The 27741-nt window shown below is 35.0% G+C and overlaps 1 protein-coding gene across 2 annotated transcripts in view; it reads right to left on the bottom strand.

Moving 5' to 3' along the window:
* The window catches only part of MLLT3 (MLLT3 super elongation complex subunit), a 277019-nt gene that overhangs the window by 58578 nt on the left and 190700 nt on the right, over positions 1-27741 (bottom strand). For both annotated transcript variants that reach the window (XM_019034201.4, XM_019034202.4), the window contains exon 5: positions 9579-10286. In XM_019034201.4, the coding sequence (XP_018889746.1) occupies positions 9579-10286 (708 nt within the window). The remainder of the gene's footprint in view (positions 1-9578; positions 10287-27741) is intronic.

Below are 27741 nucleotides of genomic sequence, written 5' to 3'. Positions count from 1 at the left end.
CAGTCAGATACTAAACATTTTAAACTAAGGTGGACTTTGAGAAAGATTCTGCTTTTATTCCCAATAAAATGAAGCGTTAGGCCAAATAGGAAATGACGTTTTAGAAATATATGCAGGAATAAAAACACATTCTGTGGTCATGGATTATAAATCACTAGGTTCCTAGACTGCAGCTTTGCCTCCAAATCTTTACGAGAACCCCTGCCAACATCAGGTCTTCACATAATGCAATTGATAAAATTACCTAACAAAAGCTGTCTTCATCTATGACATCATTAATATTTTGCTTGAACTAATACCTGAACGGCAATTTGCATCTATAATAAGGTGAGCATTACTAATTATTAAATCCACATTTTATGGTTCTCTACTACAAAGCTAAACCTGTTTAGTTTTACTTTTTGATTTTGAAACGGTCTCACTACATTGCCTATGCTGGAGTGCAGTGATGTGATCATAGCTCACTGCAGCCTAGAACTCCTGAGTTCAAGCAGTCCTTCTGCCTCAGCGTCTCAAGTGGCTAGGAGTACAGGCGTGCACCACCACGCCCAGCTAATTTTTAAAATTTTTTGTGGAGACATGATCTCGCTATGTTGCCCAGGCTGGTCTTGAACTCCTGGCTTCAAGCAATCCTCCTACCTTGGCCTCCCAAAGCACTGGGATTGTAGGCTTCAGCCACTGTGCCCAGCCTGTCTAGTCTTTTTATTCCAAGTGTAGACTCTTGTACCACACTTCCTGGACCACTCCTCCTGAGCCCACAAAGATAATTGACTGGCCAGGTATGGCTATGTTCCAGGACACAGAAGCCCCACCTTCCTTCCTCAGATCCTTCATGAGCGCAACCTTTATTTATTGTATTATAATTTTTTTCTGACATAATCCACCTGGAGATGCATGAGTGCAACCTTTAGATAATACAATATAATATCAATACCATAGGTTGGAGCCCTCGTAGTAACACTGGCCATGTCCTCGGCCCTAGAAATGAGATATATGAAACAACCTAATAACATTAGGGAAAAGTTCCCTCAGATAGACTCTAAGGTACCACAGCTTTTCAGTACTTTCTGCAATTCTGCTTCTCAGAAAATGATATTAGGTTACATAAAGCAAGACTCAATCAGCATTTTAGAAATCATGCCAGAGTCCATCACACCCAAGTTTCCAAGTACTGTGGCTACATTTTATTTCTTACTCTTCCCTTTTCACCAGAATGTGGCACCACTACCAGATGGTCAGAGGATGTCAGATGATGGGAAAGTTAACATTACTAAATTTTATTTTCTCAAAAGTGTTTAGTCAATATCACAGTGGTTTTAATTCGACATGACTTCCCTCTGAACAAGGTTTAATCATCAGTGGTACAATACAAGAAGCATGAATTTTGGCATTATTCAGACCTGGATTCGAATTCTTGCTCTGTCACTTCCACCTGTAAGATGAGAACAAAAGCTATCTTACCTATTGTATAGATTAAGTAAGAAGATATAAAATAAAAGAGTCCCACACACGTCTACCATGGAGGGAGTAGAGTTCAATAAGGTTTCTTTCATTCCCAGTAAACCAGTTTGATAAATTAACTGTAGGAATTTATGAGATTCTTCTTCATTCTCAGAGAGGATAACACAAACTATTTACACAATTTGTCATCAATTGTTTGTGTTTTTTTCCAAGTTGTTTCCTCTTATCAAGAATGCCTTCTGGCCGGGTATGGTGGCTCATGTCTGTAATCCCAGCATGTTGGGAGGCCGAGGAGGGTGGATCACCTGATGTCAGGAGTTTGAGACCAGCCTGGCCAACATGGTGAAATCCCGCCTCTACTAAAAGTACAAAAATTAGCAGGGCATGGTGTTACGCGCCTGTGATTCCAGCTTCTCGGGAGGCTGAGGCAGCAGAATCGCTTGAACCTAGGAGGCAGAGGCTGCAGTGAGCCGAGATTGCACCACTACACTCCAGCCTGGAGAACAGAGTGAGACTCCACCTAAAACAAAAAAGAAAAAAAGAAAAAAAAAGCCTTCTCCTGTACCCCCAGCAGCTACTTGGGAGGCTGAGGCAGGAGGATCACTAGAGCCCAGGAGCTTGAGACCAGTCTGGGCCATATAGCGAGACCCTGTCTCAAAAATAAATAGAAAGTCTTCTCCCACTGACCCCACACCCTCATCTCTACTAATTCATGCCTCTTTCCTTCAAAGACCAGCTTAAATTCTAACTTTGTACTATCTGGACCACCTCATACAGTGCCCGTACATAGGAAGTACCTACCACATACATATTTTTAAGCGTTACTGAACATTATTAGAGTAATCAAAGAATATTACAAACCATTAAACACATCTAGAAGAAAATGTTTTTAATAACTTAAAGTGACATGATAGTTTATCATACTTAAAAAAATAGGAGTGTCACATAATAAAGCAAAGGTCAGCAATTTATTTTTTAAAAACCAGTACTGTGATTCTAAGCACTGAGGTCTCAAACCAGGGCCACTCTAGAAATTTCTTTCTTTCTCTATTTATTTAAAGTAATACCTGAGGGACCCATATATGTATTTTCCTTCTATGACCACGAAAGGCAAGAAAATTACCTTTTCTGTGTCACAGATTCTGAATATTTCTTCCTATCCCTGTACTCCCACATCCCTAACCTCTATATTTTCAGAATTCAAAGATAAAAGTGTTGTCTTCAAACATTTTAGTAAATGCTTCTCCATATTATCCTGCTTAATAGAAGGATCTTTGACTTTATCTGGGAATGTATCACCGCACAATCACCTTTGGTGACCTAAGGAAGCTGCTTAGGGGTGATTTTTCTTTGTGGACCTTGACACTGCTTGCAAAGTTTACAGTCATAAATTGTAACCCTCTGAGAACAATTTCTCAAACTTGGTTAAATAATTACATAGACACCAAAAGAAAACAACCCTCTCTCTACTCCTACCATTGCATTATCTTGTCTCCTAATTCAAAGAAAGCGCAGCCTACATTTTGAATAACTTAGAGAGGTTATAACATGAATTTACAAAATGTAACTAGAAAATTCAGAAAGGAGTCTCCAAACTGGAGGACACCATTTGTTATTTGGTGGCATCTTCTGGGAAAGGTTGATATTGCAGCTCAGCTCTGTGAAACATAAATTCTCTTGCAAAAGCACATGGGAAAAACTCTGGAAACAGAAAAATAATCCTGATGATACAGCATAATAAGGTGCAATCTAGACCCAAGAGAGTCAGTTTTATTTTAAGTGAGGATGTGTAAGAAGCTAGAGGCTCCTGGATGTTTCACAGCTCTTCCCTCAATCCTGGCTCTGCATGCCAAATCCACCTATGAGGACAACCTGTCACCTCCTGAAGGCCACTGGTAAAGCCCAAACCAATAGGTCAAAGAAACAGGATTCATATGGGGGACAATATGAGATATTCAAGGCTTTCCCAGCAGCACTGCCAACTTCATGAAGCACACCTCTACAATTTTAGTATGAATCCAAGGAAGAATAAGATTTGTTTTACCACCAACCTCCTCTTAGGTAGGTACACTACCTACCAAGTGGGTTCAAATCCTAGCTCCATCACTTTTAAAGATGGCAACCTTGGGAAAGATTCTTCATCTTGGAGCCTCAGCTTCTTCATCTATAAAATGGCAATAATAATAATAATACCTATTTCACAGAACTGTCTCGAGGGGTGAATGAGTTAAATCATGTTAAGTACATAGAAGGGTGACTAACACAGACTAAACACTCAAGTTTAGCTATGGCTATAAGGCATCTCTGTGGTATGGTAATGCTAGTCTCGCAAAGGCCATGTTGAGTCCCATTGTTGGCTTTATGTCTAAAGATGACAAATGGGATAATTCCATCAAATGCATAGGTCATAAAGCAAGAAACAATAATGCACTGAATAGGTGATGTAGCTCTCTTAAAGAAGGCTCACAGAATTTATTGGAAGAGAGATTCTGGCTCAATACATGTCAGTGGAAATGCTGAGTTTTGCCAATTGTTGATGACAATCAGCTTTGCAAAGATAGAGCCCCTGTGTATTCACAACCTTCTGCTACCCAAGGGCTTCTAAGGAATTCCTTAATTTAAGAACTGAGATACCACACTGGCCCTAGTATGTACTGAAACACGGAAACAAAAAGGCCTCCAACTGTTTTTTTTTAAATCTCCTTTTTAACTGCTTTTTTCAAATAAACCAGGAATATGCATGAATAAATGAACAGCTGGTTGGCAAGGCTGCCTCCTCCTCAGTGTGATCACACCCAACACAGAAAAAAAAAATGCGTTAGAAAATAGGGACAGGTGAAATATCTCCATGCACCCAACAAAGTTAACTTTTGTCTGGTAATTTCAATTAATGTTCCACATTGAGCAGAATTTACCAGAGGAAGAACTGTAACCGTTCAGGTATTTTTACCTCCAGTTATAAAACACAGAAAACAGGAGCCTCCAATGAGAACCTGCCCCCTGGAGAGCCGGGGCAGCCCTTTAATGAATGGCCTCTCCAGCTGCTCCCTCACCATACTTACAGACTTTACAGCTCTTGCATGTGCTGGAATTACAAGTCATTAAAAAGCCACTTTGAAAACACAATAAAGACCTTCTACTCTGACTGCAACAACCTTCCATCACATAAAAACCTAAGGCCAATGCTTCAACAGCAGGACGTTTACTACCAGCTCCAGACAGTTTAAGCAGGGCAATGAACAGGGTGGGGTGGGAGGAAATGAGAAACAACAAAAGAAGGGAAGTTTTTTTTTTCCTTCTTTCTTTTTGAAAGAAATTTCTGGTAAGGTGATTTAAAGCATTTATCCTGCATCGGAATCACCATCCACCCTTGGGAAAAAGGCTGCCATCTGATGAGATTTTGTTTTTCTCCTTCAAGAAGGTTTTCTCCAAGAAAACCCCTTGGTAAGCTCCAACTATCAAAAGACATGACTGAAATCTCTCTTATGCTGCAGGCTGAAGGATGTAACATTTTGCCAAATGTAATTTGTCCATTTTCAGGGAAAGATCATTAAAACTTTTTACTTCTTCACTTTAAAATTATGATTAAATCCTCAAAGTAAGGCAAGAAAGAGGAAGGCAATGATAAGAAAATTACCACCATAACTGAATCTGATCATACGTGGTTATCTCAATTTTCATTTACTGTTTTTTTCCTCCTCTGCTGTGAATACCAAACTTCTTCATATCAGAAGACAAGATCAACTCTATACACTTCTCTTCAGGAGCAAAATTATATGAAAAACAAAAACAGGAATTACAGAAGAGGTGAAAGATATTTGGGTTTTTCCCTATTATCAATTAAAGTTTAAGCAGGTTAATAAAAAATACAATTATAAACCTTTAGTTGACACTGATACACTCCCTTTGCAGCTGTTAGTGTCAGTCACCAGTCACTTACCTACTAAACAGTAAGTACAGTGGAATATCATGTACCCCAAAGAGATGAACTCCTAAACCAGGAACCACTGTACTCTAATGGGAATAGCCTCAGTTCTTGAATGTAAAATATTCTTAACAAAAACATTCCCCTATCATGCTTTCTGTATTTGCTAAATGCTCACCCACTATAACACAGTCCTTCTGCCTGTCTACCTTATCCAAGCCCCTACCAAATTCTTCTGTAGGGGAAATTTGTTGACAAACTTTCATGTGACAGTATTAGATCTCTTTATGAGAAACATTTCAATAATCACAAAATGTATTTAAAAATTATTCTTTCAGTTATATTAACAGTAACTCAAAGATAAATCATTTCTTATGATATTTTAACAGCAACAGCAGAAAACAAAAATGAAAAAACAAAAATCTACCAAGTGCCTACCCAGTGCAGTACTTGGTATGTTCTTGTCCTTTATCTCATTTAATTAAAAAGCTGAAAGATCTGAGACACTTTGGCTTATCTTTCAGCTTAAAACTTAAGACTTTTTATCTTGTATTTTTACATTGATCATGTAGCAGAACCATATCAACATCAAGACCATACACCTTGTGATGACAAAATTCAGAGCAAAGTGCCAAAAGACAAAACTCAAAACAAAGTGGCTTAGAGTACCAAATATTGCAGCATATAAACCCACAACCTTGAAAAAGGACACCAGAGTTCTGCAAGAGAAAAAATCTTGAGTTTGAAAGAGAAAAAATCTCTTTCAAAGCTACAGGTTATATAGGTACCCAGAAGTCAAGTCATACATAGCAATAGCTAACTTACATTTTTTTATTAGTGTGTTAACGTTTCACCCACATTGATTTATTAAATTTTCAACAATAATCCTACAAAGAAGATACTATTATGATCTCCATTTTATAAAAGAGGAAACTAAGAAACAGAGAAAGTTAAATTATTTGCCCAAGATCCCTGGTGGCACTGAAATTTAAGACACAGCCTGTCTGCACCAGACAAGCAGAATTCTAATTACCTATCTACCTACCTTTCACTTATCAACAAATAAGTGATCGATCCCTCAAACACCAGCCAGACATACAAACCATGGATGTCCAACTTCCTTCTCTCTTCTCACATACAAAGGATACAAAAATCCTACCAAAAAGGACCATATCAATTAATAATCTAAGCTTCCTAACCCATCTTAATACTACTGACATTTTTATATAAAACCTGAGTAGAATTTGATTCTAGAAAAGGTTCTTTAAAATGTTCATCTTTTTAACTATAAGACCTATACTGAGGCGAGATGTTTTCTTTATAGACATACTAGACAAATAATCATTTTCCCCAGCCTTCCTTATACTTCAAATTCTTCTGATTTATTTGTGTCTTTTTTCTGTTTCCAAAGTCCATGATCTCTGCCCATTATGTCTAAAATCACCCATCACCCCATGTCCCACAAATGAATACAAACCTGGCTCATATTCAACTAATAAAGCTGGAAAGGACCTTAGAGAGATCAGGTCATCTAATCACACTTACTCAGAGGCAGACACACAACTAGGACAATGTGCACAGTCACCCCTGAAGTTGGGCCTGCCCCAAGCCACCAAGTCAATTACTGGCCAAGGTAACAGGGGATACTTGTAATGGAGAGCACTAGCAGTCCATAGCAGTCCATAGCTTAGTGCTCTCCATTACAAGTGTCCCCTGTTCCTTTTGTCTTGCTGGCAGGAGGGATGCCAGGTAGGAGACAGTCCAAACAAGGCCTGTCTTTTCTACTGGATAAATGGAATTTCAATTCTCTCTCACCTTCCTTTGCTCATAGAAAGGCCTTTGGGTTCATGGTTTACATGACATCACTTTTGTTATTTCTCTTCTGTTACGCTACCTACTTTTCAAGTATTGAACCAACAGCAACAACAATAAAACCATTACTAGTACCAGAAGACTAATAAGGAAAGTACGGTTGTTGCGTTTTATACACAAATAGTACCTGAAAGTCTTTACAGGCTTTCTCAGCAATGCTATGCAGAGTACATTACAAAAACTACTATTGTAATCATTGGATTTGTGGCTCTAATATGTCATATACCATTTTGAAAATTTACTACCTACTGTAAAGTTTTCCAATTCTAACTCTTCATTCCAGAAGACTTTTCAAGGTATACCTTTGAATAAATACATCAAATTGAACAAGAATTTTATTAAAAGGAAGACATACTTTATAAATCATATATAAATGGGAGGGAGCAAGAGGCAGACAAAAGGAGAATAAACAAAATTACCTAAAGAGGAAGACCATCTGTGTTTCATGTAGAAAGAGCTTTCAATGATGCTTTATGAACGCCATTTGGTCTTCTCATAAATCGGCAAACATTCTAAAAAGGTGCCTTTCAAAATTTTGACCACTATAAGAAACACACACACCTTCTCTGAAATAAAATTTCCATAAGCCATTACCTACCCATACTAATTATAGTTTTCTGATTTTTTTTAATGCTAGTGATATGTTAAATTTATTTCATAGCTCACTAGTGAATCACAACACATGATTTGAAAACCTCTATACTAGAAGAATTGCAATGTGTTAGAATATAAAAAGTCAAAGTTGCAAAATTTGACAACTTTGATTGACTAATCACAACCCAACAGCATTTCAGGGTCATTTGAAACAAAAGTCAAACACACAAAAAAAAGGTCCAAGTAACATCTGCATTGAGAATAAGCTTCAAGTTAAGAGGAAAGGTAAGAAGCAAAGAAGGAAAAATAAATACTTGAGATATTGGAACAAACACATTCAACTCTCATCTCCATTTCATAAATTATGACTACAAAGCCTTTACCAAATACTGGAACAAATTTTCCCAACGTCCAGTATTTTATATGCTACTGTCCTAATCTGATCTTCTACTAAAATTTCGAGATTAGCTATAGAGAGTAGGGAGATCTGTGGACCACTGGGGATCAGTGTCAGCACCATGTCCTGACCCTGACTGGCTTCTACCCAGAACAGTGCAAACCCGGGACAGCAAATCTGCTACTATGCCCTCCTAACCTTTGCCAGCATTGAAACTAGAGATATCTGTGGGCAGCCCAAGGGACAGAAAGAAAAGTGTTCTAAGATTGCCAGTTATTTTTAGCCAGATAGCTTCCTTGACCATTGCCTAGAAATACGGTCAAGCCAATGTAAGGAGATTATTAGGACTGATCATTACTAAGAAGTAACTGAAAAAAGGCCAAAATTAGAAAAAATAGTGGAGTAAGGAGATAACTTCAAAGTAATGTTTATTCTTCAAAAACGTTATCAAATACTTTTGAATTAGTAACAACCCCGTCCCTAGAAGTGTAAGGTTTACTACAGAGGTTAAAATAGATAATCTGAAAATCCCTTCCACTGCTGAAAATCTGTAATTATAAGTTTCAACCCCAATATCAAAAAACACCTTTTAGGGGAATTAGATGGTCAGATGCTCTCTTAGGCATCCACAAAGGATAATCCTACCCATTAGCAAAAACTTGTAGTGAAGATCACATACCCCACCCCTTCCAAATCAGTGGCTAAACAATGAAGAAAAATATTAAATATTCTCTTTCAAAATGCTACTGCCTGGTTTTACAGGTATACACAAATGTTAAAATTTATCAAATTATACATTTTAAATATGTGTAGTATATTGTTACATCATTTTGCCTCAATAAAACTGGTTAAAAAAATACTATCACCAGCCTTCTATCAACATAAACATGTTACTTCATTCCAATGATCAAAGCATCAACATTATAGCCCTAATATTTTCTAAGTTTCTCTTTTAAATTTATTTTCCCTTGTATTCAAGTTTTACTACATTCTTATCACTTTCCTAAGTCATCACTCATTGGAAAGCATAGATACCAAGCTTTGATGAGCACCAAAATTTTCTGCTGCTATTCAAATGACCCATTATAATGCTATGGAAATATCTTTCCTTTAACAACTTAAATAACAGCCTAAAAATCTGCAGATTGCTTAATGACTTCATTTCTTCCTTCCCATTAGTTAAGGAAATGCATTTCTAGGCCAGATCTACCTCTGTGCTACCATTTTATGGCTCAGCATTCATTTTCTTCCCTCATTCTTTATTACCAAGCTATCCAAAATAAAATCTGAAAATAAGGGAAAGGAAGAAAGCCAGTAAGAACTACTCACATCAGATTTAGAGGATATATTCTCCTCCACATCTGAATCATTGGGATCCACAATATCATCAAATGGCGGTAACGTTGATTTCTTCTTCTCTGATGTCTCACTTTCAATTTTGACCTTTCCCATCTTGACATGAGATTTATCTTTTATCTGTTTTTTGTCAGCAGAACAAGTGAGTATCAGTGGTGGTGCGCTAGAAAAACTTTTAAATAAAGCCTCTGAGCTACTCTTTTTCCTTTTTTTGGCTGAGAGTTCTTCAGAATCTGAAATGGGCGGCCTTTTACTAGGAGCCTTCTTATCTTGTCCACTGGTGATGGTGAGTAAGTTACTGTCTGGTTTTGGCTCTTTTGACATGGGTTTAGGTTCCTTGAAGGCCATCTTAGGAACTATTTTCTCTTCTTTCAGTGGTTTATTTTCTTTGGGTTTCTTAGAGGATTCTTTGGAAGATTTGTTGTGATCCCTGGAAGGTTCTTTGAAGGCACTTTTATGTTCTCTGGAGTCTTTAGAAGGTTTTTCCTTGTGCTCCTTCATTAATTTGTGAGGCTTTGAAAAACTGGTACTACTGCTGCTGCTGCTGCTGCTGCTACTGCTGCTACTGCTGCTGCTGCTGCTGCTGCTGCTGCTGCTACTGCTGCTGCTGCTGCTGCTGCTGCTGCTGCTACTGCTGCTGCTGCTGCTGCTGCTGCTGGTATGAATACTCCTATTAGGGTCCTGCAAAAAGGGGAGAAGAAAATGAAACTCTCAAAACTAAATAGCAATGAAGAGTCAAAAGAGATCTACATAAAATGATCCTTCTTTGATTCCTCTCAAGCTATCATTAAAATACCAAAAATATTTTAATATAAACCAAAAACCACAATATAACAGGTGAGAATAGTGTATGTGAGAAACAGGTGAGAGTAGGTTATTATCAAATAATTTAATGAGGAAAGCTGTTTTCTTAATCATCTGAAGCATGGAGTTTTAAAACATTTCAATTCAACAAATGTTAACTACTGCTTGTCCTAGAAGATACAAGGATGAATAACACATGGCCCCCACTCTTAATAACTATGACGTATCTATGATTGATAGTTGTTGACAACCAAAAGACGGGAACTATTTAATTCTGTTGGGAGCATGGGGCGAAGAATAATTCAAAAATTCATAAAGAAGTAACATCTGAATTAGGTCCTGGAGGATAAACAGGTAATTACTAGAATGAAAAGAATGGAAAGGTACTTAAGAGACCAAGGACCAGAATAAACTAAAACAACAGGGAGCAAAGCACAGATTGTATATGGGGAACAACACCCAGCTATAGAACAAGATTGAGAAGGAGGCAGAAAAATAGCCCAGCTTCACATAGTAAGGTCAGATTACATTAAATTTCAAATGGCTTTGCAATATAAGGAATCATAAAACCCCCCCAAAAGAAATAAAGTAATTCTCAATTTGAGATAAAAAGCAATTATTTTTATGCTGTATAAAATTTCATCAGTTAAGAACTGTATCTCTCACCCACTAGGAAAAATAAAAGGAAGTTAATAGAACAAAGATTTCACCTAACCATCAAATGGACTAGAAAGTCTTTAGCAATTACTGTATTTTGATCATGAGAAAAGACGTAATTGCTGCCTATTTCATTTTAAATATGATCAATTTTCCACTCATATAAACATATCAGAATATATAACCTATATATAATCTTTCTGTTTAGGAACAAAATCTAAGTCCATACTTACCATATTTGTGAACCTCTACCATTAATAGTAAGAATAAGAAACAGAGAAGATCTTGGACATGCAAAAATCCACATCAATACTAAAAGAAGAGCTCTTTCTTGCTTACTTCCACCTCCTAATGAAACCAAAGACAAATAAATGTCCAGATTTTCAACTAGAATTTACATCTTCAGGCTTGCTTATTATCTTTCACCCTAACTCACCCACTTAAGCCAATGATATGTAAACCAATCCTATATTCCTTAAATATCTAGCATGACACAGGACAGTAAGCAAGCAGGGGCTATGCTTTTCACTAAAATGAACAATCTACTTATTGGGTCTATGCAAAAACAAAACAACAAAAAATATATACATAGGTACATGTATAAGCATCACAAAGTAATATCCAAATGAAAACTTATTGTTCTATATTAGTAGAAATATATTTTTTGGTTTCTTAATAAATTTTTTTTGTCTCATTTGCTCAACAACAAAATGACATATAACAAAATTATTCCATTTATTTTCTGGAGTGGTTTCAAAATTCTAAACTGAATGAAGTTACTAAGCAAAGACTTGTTTTTATGCACTAAATTAGATAATCCCTTAGAAAACATCATAATCTGAGATTTAAAAGGAAAATTCTAAAGATAGGATTCATATTACTAAAATTTCATTATTTTATAAATTCTATTACATTTCCTGTCATGTTAAGCAATACTATGAATAATTAAAATAAAGTATAATGGACAAACCAAATTAAGGAACAACATTTTGAAATCTAATATCCTTGAGTTTTTTTCAATTGGCTTGTTGACTTACTGAATTTTGAAAATTTGCAATCAGTATTCTAATTATGGCTCTAGAATACTCAAGTATCACTGTTTAATATTCAACCTATATGAAGTATTATACACATATTTTGTAAATAAGTTTCAAAAGCATACAATTTTTAACCTACCAACATATTTCTAATGTTAAGTATTAAAAAACAGCAACACTCCTGCACCAGGAAGGAAAATAAAACTTCTGTATAGATCCTTCCATGATATATTTTTAAAATCCTTCTTTAGAACAAACTGGAATTCTTTAATTCAGGGTACACACTGGTATCTGACACAGCTTCTTGTGTCATAAAAAAGTTAAGTTCCTTTTTTAATTACATGCACATAATGCTAGGTACAAAACTCTAGAAATATATCTTTTTATAATGTTTTACTTCTCATGTTGGTCTGGGTATTGAATGTCTACTGTTACCTTTTTATCCACTCAATAAATCTTGGTACAAGCAAGTGACCCAGACATTCTTGTTCTTTCCTTTTTTGTAATTACCACCTCAAAAATCTTTAAGCTAAGAGAACAAAAGAGGACAAACACATTCCATAACAATGTCTTAAATAAAATTTAAAAAATAAAAGGAGAGAGAGCAGTTTTTAAGGTAGCATTTTCTTTGGCCTGGGCCCATGATCAATGTCAAAGTTCAAATATATTGTCACCAGTATCCATGTTTGTTCATGTAATACATGTAAAACAGTGGCTCAGATACACAGCCAGACATTAAATTGTCACTGACACAGAATAAAAGCTTTCACCGATTTTCAGCCTATCTATCTGATACTTATATATATATATTATATATTTTATATATATATGGGGGTCTTGTCACCAGTCTCCATGTTTGTACATGTAATAAATGTAAAACAGTAGCTCAGATACACAGCCAGACATTAAACTGTCACTGACACAGAATAAAAGCTTTCACTGATTTTCAGCCTATCTATCTGATATTTATATATATATTATATATTATATATATATGGGGGTCTTGTCACCAGTCTCCATGTTTGTACATGTAATAAATGTAAAACAGTGGCTCAGATACACAGCCAGACATTAAACTGTCACTGACACAGATTAAAAGCTTTCACTGATTTTCAGCCTATCTGATATTTACATATATTATATGTAAATATATACATTATATATAAATATGTATATTTGATATATATATAATATACATGGGGGTCTTGTCACTGGCTTTTTAAATTTTTCAATTAACCATTAACCTCAACATTAAGTACCACTGAGCAGCACAGACTAATTAGCATTCAATGTAAAGTTTACACATGTATAATTCAAATTCTCTTCACCTGAGGCTGATTAGGACAAACTGAGTATCGAGCAATCTAACACAGAGAGCATGTGTGCATAATTCAAATCTCAAATATTTAAGGCAAATGATTGTTTAAACATAAATATACATATATTTGCACTAACTTTACAACCTGTGACTATAGGATACAATATTTTCTCTCATCTATTCAGATTGCACTGAATGCTTCCTTGTTTTAATTTTTTGGAACAGAATGGGTATCTTTAATGTTTAATCTCTTCTAATACTACTTGTCAGCAACTCAAGTAAAGGGCTTAAGAAAAAAATCAGAACTACTGGCCAGAATAAGGTTTTCTGATTATATGTGGCTTTCAATTTCCATGTTATCTCCAAGTCTACTTCTAAGAACCACTGACAACTCATAGCTGATTCTTGGCTTCTGTTTCTTCCCGCTGGCTATCCCTCTTATTTTTGGTCTCTGTTCTACTTTAACTGGCTTCTGTCTTGTGAAAGATTTTCAGATCAATCATATCTTGTTCAATGAAATTTGCATATAGACAAATAAACTCTCCCAGAAGAGTTTTACTTATCAAAACCAACAAACTCTCCTAGAAGTTTATTTGTTCAAACTGCATTTTTAAAAGGACACTTCCTAAAAATTGTAGTGTGGTTCAAGAGGTTATGCATATGTAGGGGTAGGAAAAACCGTGACAGTCAAAGGTAAGGTTCCAAAATACAAGTCTCCTCTAAAATGTCATTAAACACACAATGAATAACACAGAGGGATGACAAGCCATCTGAAACTACAAATAGCTTTGTGCAGTGGCAGGATCATAGCCAATGAGGTTTATGCGAGGCACAATTACTGCTAACTGAAACTACGAATGGAGTATTAAAATTCAGAATTCTGGGGTCAAGGGAGGCCTTGAATTTGATTTACTTTTCCCACTTCAATCCCAAATCTAACCCCATTTACGTCTCTTGAACTAGTTAGCTCTGGGGGCAGCAAGCAGTGGCCTGAAGAATGTGGCCACGAGCTAATGGGCATCTTGAGAAAAATAACTGGTGCAGGATTTGCTCTGCTTGACCCAAAAGAGTTTGTTTTTTTAGAGATGGGGTCTTGCTGTATTGCCCAGGCTGGAACGCAGTGGCTATTCACAGGCATGATCACTACATGCTACAGCCTGGAATTCCTGGGCTCAAGTGATCCTCCTGCCTTGGACTCCCAAGAAACTGGGACAACAGGTGCACGTGCCACCACAGCCAGCTTCCAGGAGAGTTTCACACACACAGGTATGGCCAGCCTTCCCAGCACTCAGAAGGCACTTGATACAGAAGGAGAGTCTGCTCTTATGGCTGCAGAATGTAACGAGATCAGAAGGAAGGCACAGAATCCTCTAGGTGTATAAACAAGAAATAGATAATATGCTTGCTGCTACTGTGCAGGTTGACATGCCTGTACCTTTCATCACTTATAGAATTACAACAGCCTAAAGTCCCCTAACAGCTCAACCTCAATCCCAATGCACATAAAAGTGACATACTTAAGGGTGGGAGGAAATAGGAGGAAGCAGATCTAACAGATTTTCTGGAGGAGAAAGATGAAATATTGAGGTCAAAAGCAGTATGACTACTTAAGGAGAATCAAGTGAAGTATAAAAAATAACTTCTAGAAAAAATGTTTAATTAAAAACTAAAATTTAAATATTTATATTCTCAAGCTGAATAATTCAGTAGATAAAGTAGAAGATCGATGCTAACTGGCAGTATAAAAGATCAAATGAATGAAATTTCAAAGCACAAAGTAAAAATACAAAGCGATCAAAGTCATAATGGGAAAAGAGAAGAGCCTTGAATGGATCAAGGAAACCTAACATACAGCCATAAGAAGAGTTCCAGAAGGAGGAAAGAGAAAAGACAGAAGAAGTAATAATTAAAGTAATATAGAAAAAAATTTTCATAAACTAAAGAGAGGGCTGAATTACAATCTCACAGAGTTCACTATACTTAAAAAAAAGGGGGGGAAAGAAAAAAAAAAACCTGACAAGTATCCAGAAGAGTAATTACTTAAAACTGTATAATAATTAAACTCACATTGTGCTTCTCATTTGCAATACTGAAATCTAGAAGAAAGAACAGTAACATCCAGACAGCTGGGAGAAAAAGAAGTAGAACCCAAATATCCCACACACACAGTCCGTTGCGAAAGAAGTATTTGCCAAAATTTAAGAATTCAAATAGCACATCAACCACTGTCCCCGCCAAAGGAAAGGACTTGAGAAAAGAGTCTAGTCAAACAGTAACTGAACCAGAAACGTTTTATGTGTGGGAAGGGGAAGAAATGAGGGGTAAAATGTATCTTGCACAATATACAGATTTAAATCTAAATGAAAAATAAACTGTAATATAAGTCCTCAACATGAATTCCTGACACAGAAAAGTCTAACAATCTGGACCTAAACAACTAAATTATTTCCACAGAAATTTAGGAATGAAAGAGAATGATTAGGGTGTCAAGGTGATAGAAAATGCTAGTATCTTTTTTCATGTTAAAGTGGAATAAAAATTGGATTATGAGCAATTAGAAAGGAAGGTGGTCATTTATTAAATGGAAAAGTGCAGAACTGTCACATAAAGGGAAAATGGAAAATGAATATCAACTTGAAAATATAGGCAAAATTAAGAAAAGTGAAAAAAGTCACAAATATGAATAATGAACAAGGTGAAAAGACAGTAATAAGATCAAGTATAACTTAGAATAAAAATGAAAGAACTGAATTCTCCCTCTGGAAAATAAACTGTCAGACTGGGCTAAAAAGACAAAGATCAGATAAAGGCTGTTACAAGAAATACTTTAAATCAATTGATTGAAAAAAGTTTAAAATAATGGAATGGGCAAAGAAATATCAGCTAAATGCCCCCAAAAGAAAGTATGAGTGCTAGATTAATATCAGATCATGTGGAATTCAACGTTGAGAGTACCAAATAGGATAAAAAATGTAAAAATCTAAATTATATAAAGCAAAAGGTATTTAATAAGAAGATTTAAAAATACTTAGTTAAATGAGAAATCAATATATCTTTGTCATAAATTGACAGACCTCATAAAACACAATGAGTACAGACACAGTATAATTGACCAAAACAACCCACACACTCATTTAATAATTATACATAGAATTTTTCTATCTCGTTTTTTTTTATACTTGAAGTTCTAGGGTACACGTGCACAACGCGTAGGTTTGTTACATATGTATACATGTGCCATGTTGGTGTGCTGCACCCATTAACTCGTCATTTACATTAGGTGTATCTCCTAATGCTATCCTTGAATAAAGTTCAGAAGTTTTATATGTATCCATAGAACACTGATAAAAATCAATCATAAGGTAACATAAGCTTTAAAACACCCCTTTTAAAATGTTTGTATAGATTACATTGGCTACTCTACTCCAAGAAAATTAGAAAATTAGGCCAGGCACAGTGGCTCACACCTGTAATCCCAGCACTTTGGGAGGCTGAGGCAGGTGGATCACTTGAGGTCAGGAGTTCAAGACCAGCTTAGCCAACATGGTGAAACCCTGTCTCGACTAAAAATACAAAAATTAGCCGGGCCAGGTGGCAAGCACCTGTAATCCAAGCTATTTAGGGGGCTGAGGCAGGAGAATCACTTAAACCTGGCAGGTGGAGGTTTCAGTGAGCCAAGATTGCGCCACTGCACTCCAGCCTGGGCAATAGAGCAAGACTCTGTCTCAAATAAATAAATAAAATAAATAAATTAAAGACAAATAAATCAAAAGAAAACAATGAAAATAGCACTTCATATAAAAAAAACTCTGGAGGCACAGAAAAACGTGCTCCAGGGAAAATTCATAGCCTTTATTGCGTTTGTTTTTTAAACAAAAAAGAAGAGGTACAAGGAGAAGAGAGAAACCAAGTACAAAGCTAAACTTAGTATTCACTTTGAGAAACTGGGAAAAGATCCACAAAACATGCAAACATTATAATACCCAACATAATGAAGAAAGTAAAAGAAACAAATTTCACCAACATCAGTGCTTTAATTATATAATTGTATAATGTCCTGACATATATGTTTAGTGTTCCAATCCTAAGGAGAAATTTGCCAAGTTAATTCTGACTTAAAGAAAATTTACAATCTACTTCACTACATTAACTGAAAGAAGTGAAATTTCTTGCATGTAAAATTTCTTGAATTAAAAACTCAGATTTTCCATAAAAGGAATAAGATTAATGAGGAGACAGCAATTTAGAAACATGTCAAAATAGGTACTTAAATACCAAAAGAATCAACCCATCAGTTGGCAGAGAAAGAGAGAGAGAATGTACTAAGGGAAAGAGTGAAGCAAAATGGACTGCTGATGCTTTTTATAGAATTTTAGCAAGATATGAGTTCATATTGTAAATGTTTTATTAAAAATTAATGTTATAATAAAATTATAAAACAGAAAACACCTTAACAATTGGTAGGATTAATGTGTTTTAAAGAATCAAAACCTATTTAAACATCAAGTCTAAACAAAGCCACTGAGACCCAAAATCTAACATGTCTCAGTCAATGGGCAGAAGACTAAAAGAACATGCCACAAGTGGAAGAGAAATGGCACTTGAGAAGCGCAACAGTCTTTTGTTCAAAACAATATATGTGGCCAGTGCACAAAAAGGACAAAAAATATTTATACACACTCAAGAAAAAGAAAGGTCTCCTGTTATGAAACACAACGCTTTGGAAGGTTTTACTTGTTTCGACTTTTGAATAATCTCCCATTTTTTAAGGTGACATTCAACCAGAAAGTTAGAGGGAACTCTACAATATATCCTCGCAGATCCAAAATAATAAAGCCATTTCTAGACCTGACCAGGGAAGAGCAGCAGTTTTACAAAACTAAAGAATTACATCCTTAAATTCCACAATTTACCCAGATCTGTAAAATAACCAATATAGATATAACCACACTTACAGAAATACAGATAAGTCTGGATTTTGCACTAATGACAAAAGATACAGCAATCATCCTAACAGTTAAGCAAGAACCAACACATAACATGAAAGAGCAAAAGATGATGCTGACCGTTCAAGGAAAGATTCGAGAGAATAACAAAAGATTCCCCTCAGCCATACCTGACTATGAATTCTGACAATTATTTATTAGGAAAGACAGGCCTTAATAGCAGCCGCAAAGAGTAGTGACATCTGGGAGTAGTGACATCTGGGAAACAAAAGAAACCCACCTGAAAACTTGAAAGAGGAGATCAATATTAACTAATCACTTTAGGAAGGTCATCTGGTAGCAATGTGGGACAGTGATGGTGACAATGATGGTGACAGTGGTGGCAGCGGTAATAGCTTAATGAATGCTTACTAATCCAGACTGATGTAGAAGTTTTATCATTATTAACTCAACAATCTTGCGAAATAGCTATTATTAGCCCCAATTTATAAGTGAGGAAACTGAGGTACGAATATCAATGTGCCCAAAGACACATATATAATTAGTGATAAAACTGACATTCAAGCCCCCAGTTAGTCTGACTTCTTTTCTTTGGAGATGGTCTTGCTCTGTTGCTCAGGCTGGAGTGCAGTGACCTTCTAGGCTCAAGTGATCCTCCTTCCTCACCCCTTGCAAGTAGCTGTGGGACTACGGGCATGCACCACCACTATATTTTTATAGTCTTAACCACTACATTTTTATTTACACTTGTAAAGTCAGTGGGTTTCAAAATCAGCTGTCAATCTTGCCAATATAACCTGGGCCAGAAATGAAAGAAGATACAGAATGGGGGAGAGGCTCAATGACTGTAAGAGAACATCATCAAAAATATGCCTGTTGTCTAGGCAGAACCATACGAATGAAGTTCTATTTATTTCCAGTAGAGGGGGTAAAATATTATTTTTTGGTAGGTGATTAAAAAATGCAATGGGCCCCCCTGGCCCCCCATATCCAAGGGTTCTGTATCCACAGATTCAACCAACCACGGACCAAGAATATTCAGGAAAAGGCCAGGTACAGTGGCTCATACCTGTAATCCCTGCATTTAGGGAGGCCAAGGAAGGAGGATCACTTGAGCCCAGGGGTTTGAGACCAGCCTGGGCAACACGGTGAGACCCTATCTCTACATTTAAAAAAAAAAAATTAGCCAGGCGTGGTGGCATGTGCTTGTAGTCCCAGCTACTCAGGAGGCTAAGGCGGGTGGATATTGAGCTCAGGAGTTTGAGACCAGCCTGGGCAATATAGTGAGACTTCATCTCTACTAAAATAAAATTAAAAAAAAAAAAACTAGCTGAGTGTGGTGGTGGTGCATGCCTGTAGTTCCACAGCTACTCACGAGGGGTGAGGCAGGAGGATCACTTGTGCCTAGGAGGTCACTGCACTCCAGCCTGAGCAACAGAGCAAGACCATCTCCAAAGAAAAGAAAATATTTGGGGAAAAACTCAAAATAATGCACAATTTTAAAATACAGTATAACAACTATTTACATAGCACTTACATTGTGTTGAGTAGTATAACAAATCTAGAAATGATTTAAGGCATACAGGAGGATGTGCATAAATTATATGCAAATACTATGCCATTTTGTACAAGGGATTTGAGGATCCATAGATTTTGGCAACTGAGAGGGTCCTGGAACCCACCAATCCCCCATGAATACTGAGAGGCAACTGTAATTTATTTTAAAATCAGAGGCTCTTCTTGTATACATTTCAAATGGGTTAAACTTTGAGTCTTTTGGTACTAAATAAATATTTTTAAGTTGATAAACTTATTAGTAGAGTTGTGTTCAGAGGGCTCTTGTGATACTGAGAAAAATCAGCCTCTCCTATAATGCCCTGGCAGAGCACATGATGCTTCCAATTATTTCAAAGGGTATCAGACAACTGCAAGATACTTCTCATCTCACATTAAATGTTTTCAAATTTTGAAGTCATAAAAATTTATAGTGCTCAAATCACATAAATAATCACCTCCAAAAAGGATGAGGTGGGAGAGGTCACACTGTTTTAAGAAAACTGGAGAATCTTATAAGGGCCCCTATAGGCTGTCATTAGGAAGAGAGAGAATTTGAAATATTTTACACAAAAACAGGCAGCAATAAAGAAAACCAAAAGCTACAAAAATATATGGCTGTGCAAGAAAGAAAATCTAACATTTTAGCTGCAAACAAACATTCTACCTAGTGATAACAATAAACAATATTCACTGATTTTCAACTTTTGGAAACTAATCTACTCAGCTCCACCACTTGCTAAGTGCCTTAAATTTTCTTGTCAGTAAAATGAGGACCATAATATTACCACAATATTACCTATACCACAAAGTGAGCCTAATGATTACAAAAGCTTAATATATGTAAAGTACCTATGTCTGTATATGTGTGTGCATTATAAATAACATGTACATGTAATGTGGCCAGGCACAAAGCAGGAACTATGTGAGTGCTTTCTATTACTACCACTACTGCAGACAAGCACAGAAGACTTAACATTTTATTACATAGCACAATGTTATCAACCCTTACAATGTAAGTGTCTGAACAGAAGAGAAGGGAGATAACTTTAGGATAACCTGAACTTACAAAGTTGAGAATCAAGGGACATTGTCCATAGTTGGTGAGTCCAGTAATATAGTTCTACATTAAACATCTAGAAAGTTATAAAGGTATCCAAGAGATCAGTTTAAAATGGTGTCATATTAGGTGTCATTAAAATGGTATCATATGGAGCAAATGGGTTAGATTCTCATGTAAAAATAGCAGCATAGCATATAGTTAGGAAACTCTGGGCATTCACCTTAGAATTTAAATATAGAAACAGTTAAAGTGGTTCCTTCCAGAAAGTCGGAAGGAGGTTCAGGAAGATTAGAACATAGGACTTCTACTTTTTGTTAAACACTTGGCTATTTTTTTCAGCCACGTAAATATCTTCGACTTCACAAATGTACTTTATCCTCTTCCTTTTCATGCACTCATTTGCACTTTAGAGATTTTGTGAAATACATTTTGCATTAGAAAAATAAAAAGATAAATGATTCAACAATGTGACTAGTATCATTCTATGTTTTAAAAACACTTCAATTTTCCTTCTGATGTCATTTGTTATCTTACTGTTTTTGAGCAAACAACAATCAAGCATCAAGCTACAGACGTAGCTTCTTACTAAGATTGCACTTTGAGTTATATACATTTAGCTTACATCATTAATAAGATGAAAAAAATCTACAAATTATATTTATAATTGAGAAATAGAAACGCATGAAAAAATTTATTTCAACTATGAAGTGAAAAGAATAAGTAGTAAATTTTCATTTGCCCAGCCTTTTGTTCTAAAGAATTTAAGGTAAACTCAATAAATATTTTTTAATATTAAAAATATACTGAAGTACTGTATTTGCACTTAAATGAAGCTTAAGTGTAAAGTACTGATTGGCAAAAATATTAATATTTTACAAAATAATATTTTAAATAGACAAAATATATAATGCCCTTTTTTCCTCAAATGACTATGACTTGTTTCAGCTATGTTGTATGTGCTATAAAATCCTTTTGTTTCAGAATCCAATTTCATTTAAAATTCTCCTATTTATATATACTCCCTGACTTGCTATGGCTTAAGTTCTAAATCATAGTTAAGTACTACTGACTGTAAGTTATATTTAGAAGACTGTAGTTTCAAGTAAACTTCTGCCTATCTTTGTGGTTTGAAACTAAAAATTTGAAGTAATATTTATATCACTTCTCTTTCTAGGTTTTTGTATATTTAGCTTTGTACAGTTCCTGCTTTATTAAACCAGCTTAAAAACACATTGGCCAGATCATTCCAGCCTTCTCTCTTAGTACTAGCTTGATTTCCGATAATTAGCCTTGATAAATAATCGTTAAATAACAGAGAATAGCCAATCTTCAGATTATATTACTAATCACAAATAATGGCTGGAAATATAAAATGAAAAACAGTACCTGACACACACAAATTTAATAAATATACTGCATAAATAAAAGCCCAAAGAGATGCAACTGAACAATGGGAAAATATAATCAGGTTTATGCTATCTTGTTACCTTCTCTCAGTAGTTATTTTATACATATTTATGAGGTCTCCAGCATACGCAAAGGAATATGCTGAAACTGTTAAATACTATGGCTTTGCAGAAAACAACTCGTCTAATTTGGGCAATATGGTGGACTCTTTGGGAGTTCTTACTATGATACAACTAGATATTAGATAATTACAACAAAACTTCATTGCTGGGCCTTTAAAAAAATAAGGAAAAAGTTCAAGAATCAAGAGTATATGAAAGAGAAATAGAAAGATAAAAGGCAGGCCATAAAATGTGAACTACAATCACTCATGGAAGATGGGGTTGCCCTAAGGACACAAGCATGACTGTGTTCTCCTGGGTCTCTAAAGACCAAACCTGGGCCCTATAGCACATTTGGAGACCTAAACCTCAGGGTCTCACAGAAACCAAGAAGAAGTCTTTACGAATCTGCTGTTGGGGAAAAATACTCTGAATTCAGGTCTCAGGATTCCCAATGTTCACCTAAATCAAATATGAATTCGCAATTTAAAAATATTCCTGAACACAAAGAAACAAGCCACCATGATGTGAGGTAAAAGGACCTTAAAGACTTACTATAGGGAAATCATCAAATGTAGACTATAACTAACTATATATGAAGTATAAAAAGGAAAAACACTGGAATCCAAAAAGCGACCAAGCAATAAGAAATTAATAAGAATGACTGGGCCACTGAAAAGAAACAAATAAGACTTTAAGAAATGAAAAAAAAAAAAACACTGTTGGAATCAATATCTCAATGGACTAGTTAAACAGCAGACTGAACACAGCTGAAAAGAATTAGTGAACTGGAAGATAAATATGAATAAACTGCCATAATACTCACAAAGACACAAGAAAATGGGAAATATAAAAGCTATTAAGATACATGGAGAACAGAATAAAAATAACAAATATCAAATTAGAGACCCAGAAAGAATAAAGAACATAGGGACACAATGGTGGAAATTTTCCAAATATGATAAAAGTCATGAATCTACAGATAAACCAAGTATAGTATAAAAATAATATACATAAATTAAAAGGAATTTAATCCTAGACACATTGTACTAAAAATGAAGAACACCAAAACAAAAAAACTATAAAGACAGTAAGAAACAAGAGATCATGTATTAAAAAAAGAGCTAGTGATACACTGGTGCCAGCTAATAGAGGCTTGACTGGGAGCCAGCTGTTAAATTTTTAGGAATTTTTTTCAGCCAGTTTTTAAACAGTAAATGCACTGTATACATTAAACAAGACTATTATTTTATATAATATAAAATTGCAAGCAGAGAAATATTAAAAGCAGTGGTAATTAATAATCAAAACTCAGCACTTTCTAATTAGTTTACTACATATTCTTATTTGCTGTTTTCTTGAGGTAATTCTCTCCGTTGTATAGGATGGCAGAAATAATTCATAACTGTATGTTCTTTCCAAGTTTGCAATAACTGATATAATATGGTGAGAGTATTTCCACCACAGAAATAAGTAAACACTAAAAATCATGACTTTTTCCCTCAGAAAGATAGTTGCTAAACATCAGAAAAACCCTAAATCAGACTTACACGAGACTTCACAAAAACAATAGAAAAATATTTTCAAATATTGAAAGGAAGTAAGTAAAAACCTAGAATTGTAAAACCAGAAAAAACACTTTCAAAATAGGGGCAATAATCAAAACTTTATAGATTAACACAAACTGAGTGTTTACTAACAGGAGCCTTTTAGTAAAAGAACATCCACAGGATTTATATCAGGAATAAGGAAAACTAGTTTAAGAAGACTTTATGGTAATATAATTATGCTAAAATTTAAAAAGTTTTAATGTTTTTAAAAAAACTGTATATATTTGGAATTATAAAAATAGACTTCAATAATTTTCAGGTTAAAGAAGAAATTAAAATAAAAATTTTCAACTCCATCACATTGAATGATAAAGAAAATGCTACATTAATTTTGTGGAATTAAAACAGGACTTGAAAAAATTTTAGCCACAATCCTCGTCTGTGAAGAAAATGATGGATGATAAATGAACAGAAGAATAATAAACTCAAGCAAAAGAAAGACTATAAAGATTTTTGTAACCCTAATAAAACAGTCAACAAAGCCTAAGGAAAGAACTTTGAAAAGAACTAATAAAATTCACAGTCCTCACTGAAAGACTGAATTAAAACAAAGGAGAGAAAGTGTAAATAAAGCATAGGAAGAAAAAAATAAGAAAACATCTACAAGTATAGCACAGATAAAACAGATAAGAATATATCATAAATAATTTTATTGCAACAAATGTGAAAGCAAACCTTGGGAAAAATGTAACTTACCAAAGCTGACTCCCCCAAAAAAAATAAAAATTAGGAAGAATCCTGTATTAATATCAGATAAGTAGTTTGAAATCTTCCTACAAAGAAAACATCAAGCCCACAGGGTTTTAGAAGCAAGTTCTAGGAAAAGATAATTTTAATGTTAAAGAAACTCTTCTAAAGAATAGAAAAGACAGGCAGGTATGGTAGTTCATGCCTGTAATCCCTGTGGTTTTAGGAGGCCAAAGTGGGAAGAGTGCTCTCCTGAGGCCAGAAGTTCAAGACCAGCCTGGGCAATATAACAAGACCCCACTGCTAAAAAAGATTTAAAAATTAGCCAGGCATGGTGGCACACACCTATAGTCCTAGCTAATCAGCAGGCTGAGGCAGGAGAATCCCTTGAGCCCAGGAGTTGGAGGCTGAAGTGAGCCATGACTGCACCACTGCACTCCAGCCTGGGCAACAGGGTGACACCCTGTCTCTTAAAAAAGTAATAATAATAGAAAAAAGGAAACATATTTTATTTCCTGTGGTTAATATTATCAAAGCAACAAATCCTACCAAGAAGAGTAAGAAAAAGAAGCATATGGCCTAATCTAACTCAAGAATATAAATGCAAAAATTTTTGAATAGAATATTAGCATAACTAATCCAATTGTAGGGGGGGAAAAAAAGGAAAAAAACCTAATAGACCAAAACCAAATTGGGTTTAATCCCAAAATTCAAGAGTACTTTGGCGTGACAAAAATGCTTGTCAAGCACTACATTAACAGATTAAAGGAGAACAAAACCATCTGTTCATCTCAATAGATACTGAAACGTTTTCTGATAAAATCAAAAATTCATCCATGGTTTTTCAAAAAATGAAAACAAACAAAATTCCTTACAAACATGACTAGGAGATAAATTCCTTAACTTGAAAAAGAGTAGCTACCAAAGTCCCATGGAGACAACCTTCTAAATAGCAAATTATTAGAATCAGTCCCTTTGTAATCAGTTTTTACTGGTATTCCTACTAACTCAGGACTGCAAAATGCACTGGGGGGAAAAGGATAGGAAAATTGGAAATAAGACAGATATGTGTCATTATTCACATTTAATTGTCCACACAGAAATACAAAAGGATCTGTAAAGAATCAATAAGTTTAGTAAGATGTTAGAAGTCATATCAATATCCTAAGGTAGACTGCATATTTACACATCAGGAACAAACAGGAAACATTTAATATTAATAATAGCAAAACAAAATATAAAGTAGCTAGGAATAAATAAAGCATAAAACTACACAGATACTTTAAAGACATTAAATAACTCATTAAATAATGAGTTTAAATAAACTCATCGAGAAACTAGGTTCATAGATGAGAATATTCTTCAACCACAGATTCAATGTAATTTCAATTCAAATCTCAACAGTTTTTCAGAGAACTTACACTGATTCTAAAATGTATATGAAGAAAAAAATGATCTACTAGAACTTGTTACATTATACAGCCAACCTCTTTATGAAATGATAGTAATTACAACATTGTAGTATTGCTACAGAGATCAACAAACTGATCAATGGAACAGAAATGTACACCCTTCCAAACAAACTCACAAATATTTTAAAAGCTGATGCTTGACATGGCGGATCATTGATGAAAGCACACACAACACAATAAAACACGCTGGATCTGGTTTTCTATATAGGAAAACATTTAAATTAGACTCTTACCTCATACATACATAAAATCAATTCCAGATATTTGAAAATATTTCAATGTTAGACAAAACTTCTAAAACTCTTCAGAAAATTCAGGAGAATATCTATATGACCTTGGTATAGGAGAACATACTAAATGGGACATTAAAAAGAACTAACTATTTTAAAAATCTGATCACATTAAGAATTTGTTTATCAAAAGATACCATAAAGTAAAAAAACCACTAACTGAGAAAACTAGGAAAATATGTCAATAGTAAATATAAACAACAACGAACTCCTATCTCCTGGATATTAAAAGACCTCTAATAAGTAAATAGAAAAATAAGTGGAAGACATGAACAAACATTTCACAGAATAAGAAACATGAATGGCCAATGAAATATCATGTTCAGCTTCATTAATGAACATATAATCACTGCAATGCAAAATAAGAGAATAATGATACAACTTTATGTGCATAGATGAACAAGTCTGACAAGAAAATAGAACAATGAGATTTCTTTTTTTTTTTTCACATGCTGACATGAGACTCTAAATTGCTATAACTATTATATAAAATAAACCAAGGCTAAATAGGTGACTGCTCTATGACCCAGCAATTTTATTCATAGGTATACAATATAAGACAGCATTTCTCTGAATGTGGTCGGCAGACCAGCAATATTAGTATTACCTAGATGCTTATTAGAAATTTATATTTTTAGGCCCCACCCTAGACCTACTAAATAAGAATCTCTGCAGCTGGGCCCAGGAGTCCTCATGTTTCTTAATTCTCCAGGTAATTCTCATGTAGCCTAGAGTTTGGGAACCACTGAGTTACAGCAGTATTATTCAAACAGAACTGGTTTAGTAAGGCTGGAAAGCAATATAGTAGACTCCATAATTGTTTATAAGTCAACCAGTACAAAATTAAATAGACTGAATTCCATGTAGTAAAGGTTAAGCATGGCTTATGAAACTTTTGTCTTATTTGTCCATGCATATTTATTTATGTATATGGGTACTTGATCATTATGGAAAACCTGTTTCTTACTATGGGTCATGGTCATAAAAGTCTGAAATCTAATGCCCTACAGAAACTCTTGCATGGGTATACTAGACATATGCACAAAAAGGTTCTTAATTGCAAAACCAAATAAAAAGGGGTAATCTAGATATCTAGATAACAAGACAATGAATACACAACTCATGATATAATCACTCTTTGGACTATGCACAGCAGTGAAATAGACAATAATAAAGACAAATCTTATAAT

Source organism: Gorilla gorilla, chromosome 13, assembly GCF_029281585.2.
Source record: "Gorilla gorilla gorilla isolate KB3781 chromosome 13, NHGRI_mGorGor1-v2.1_pri, whole genome shotgun sequence".
Classification (NCBI taxonomy): Eukaryota; Metazoa; Chordata; class Mammalia; order Primates; family Hominidae; genus Gorilla; species Gorilla gorilla.
This window is presented reverse-complemented; position numbering and strand designations above follow the sequence as displayed.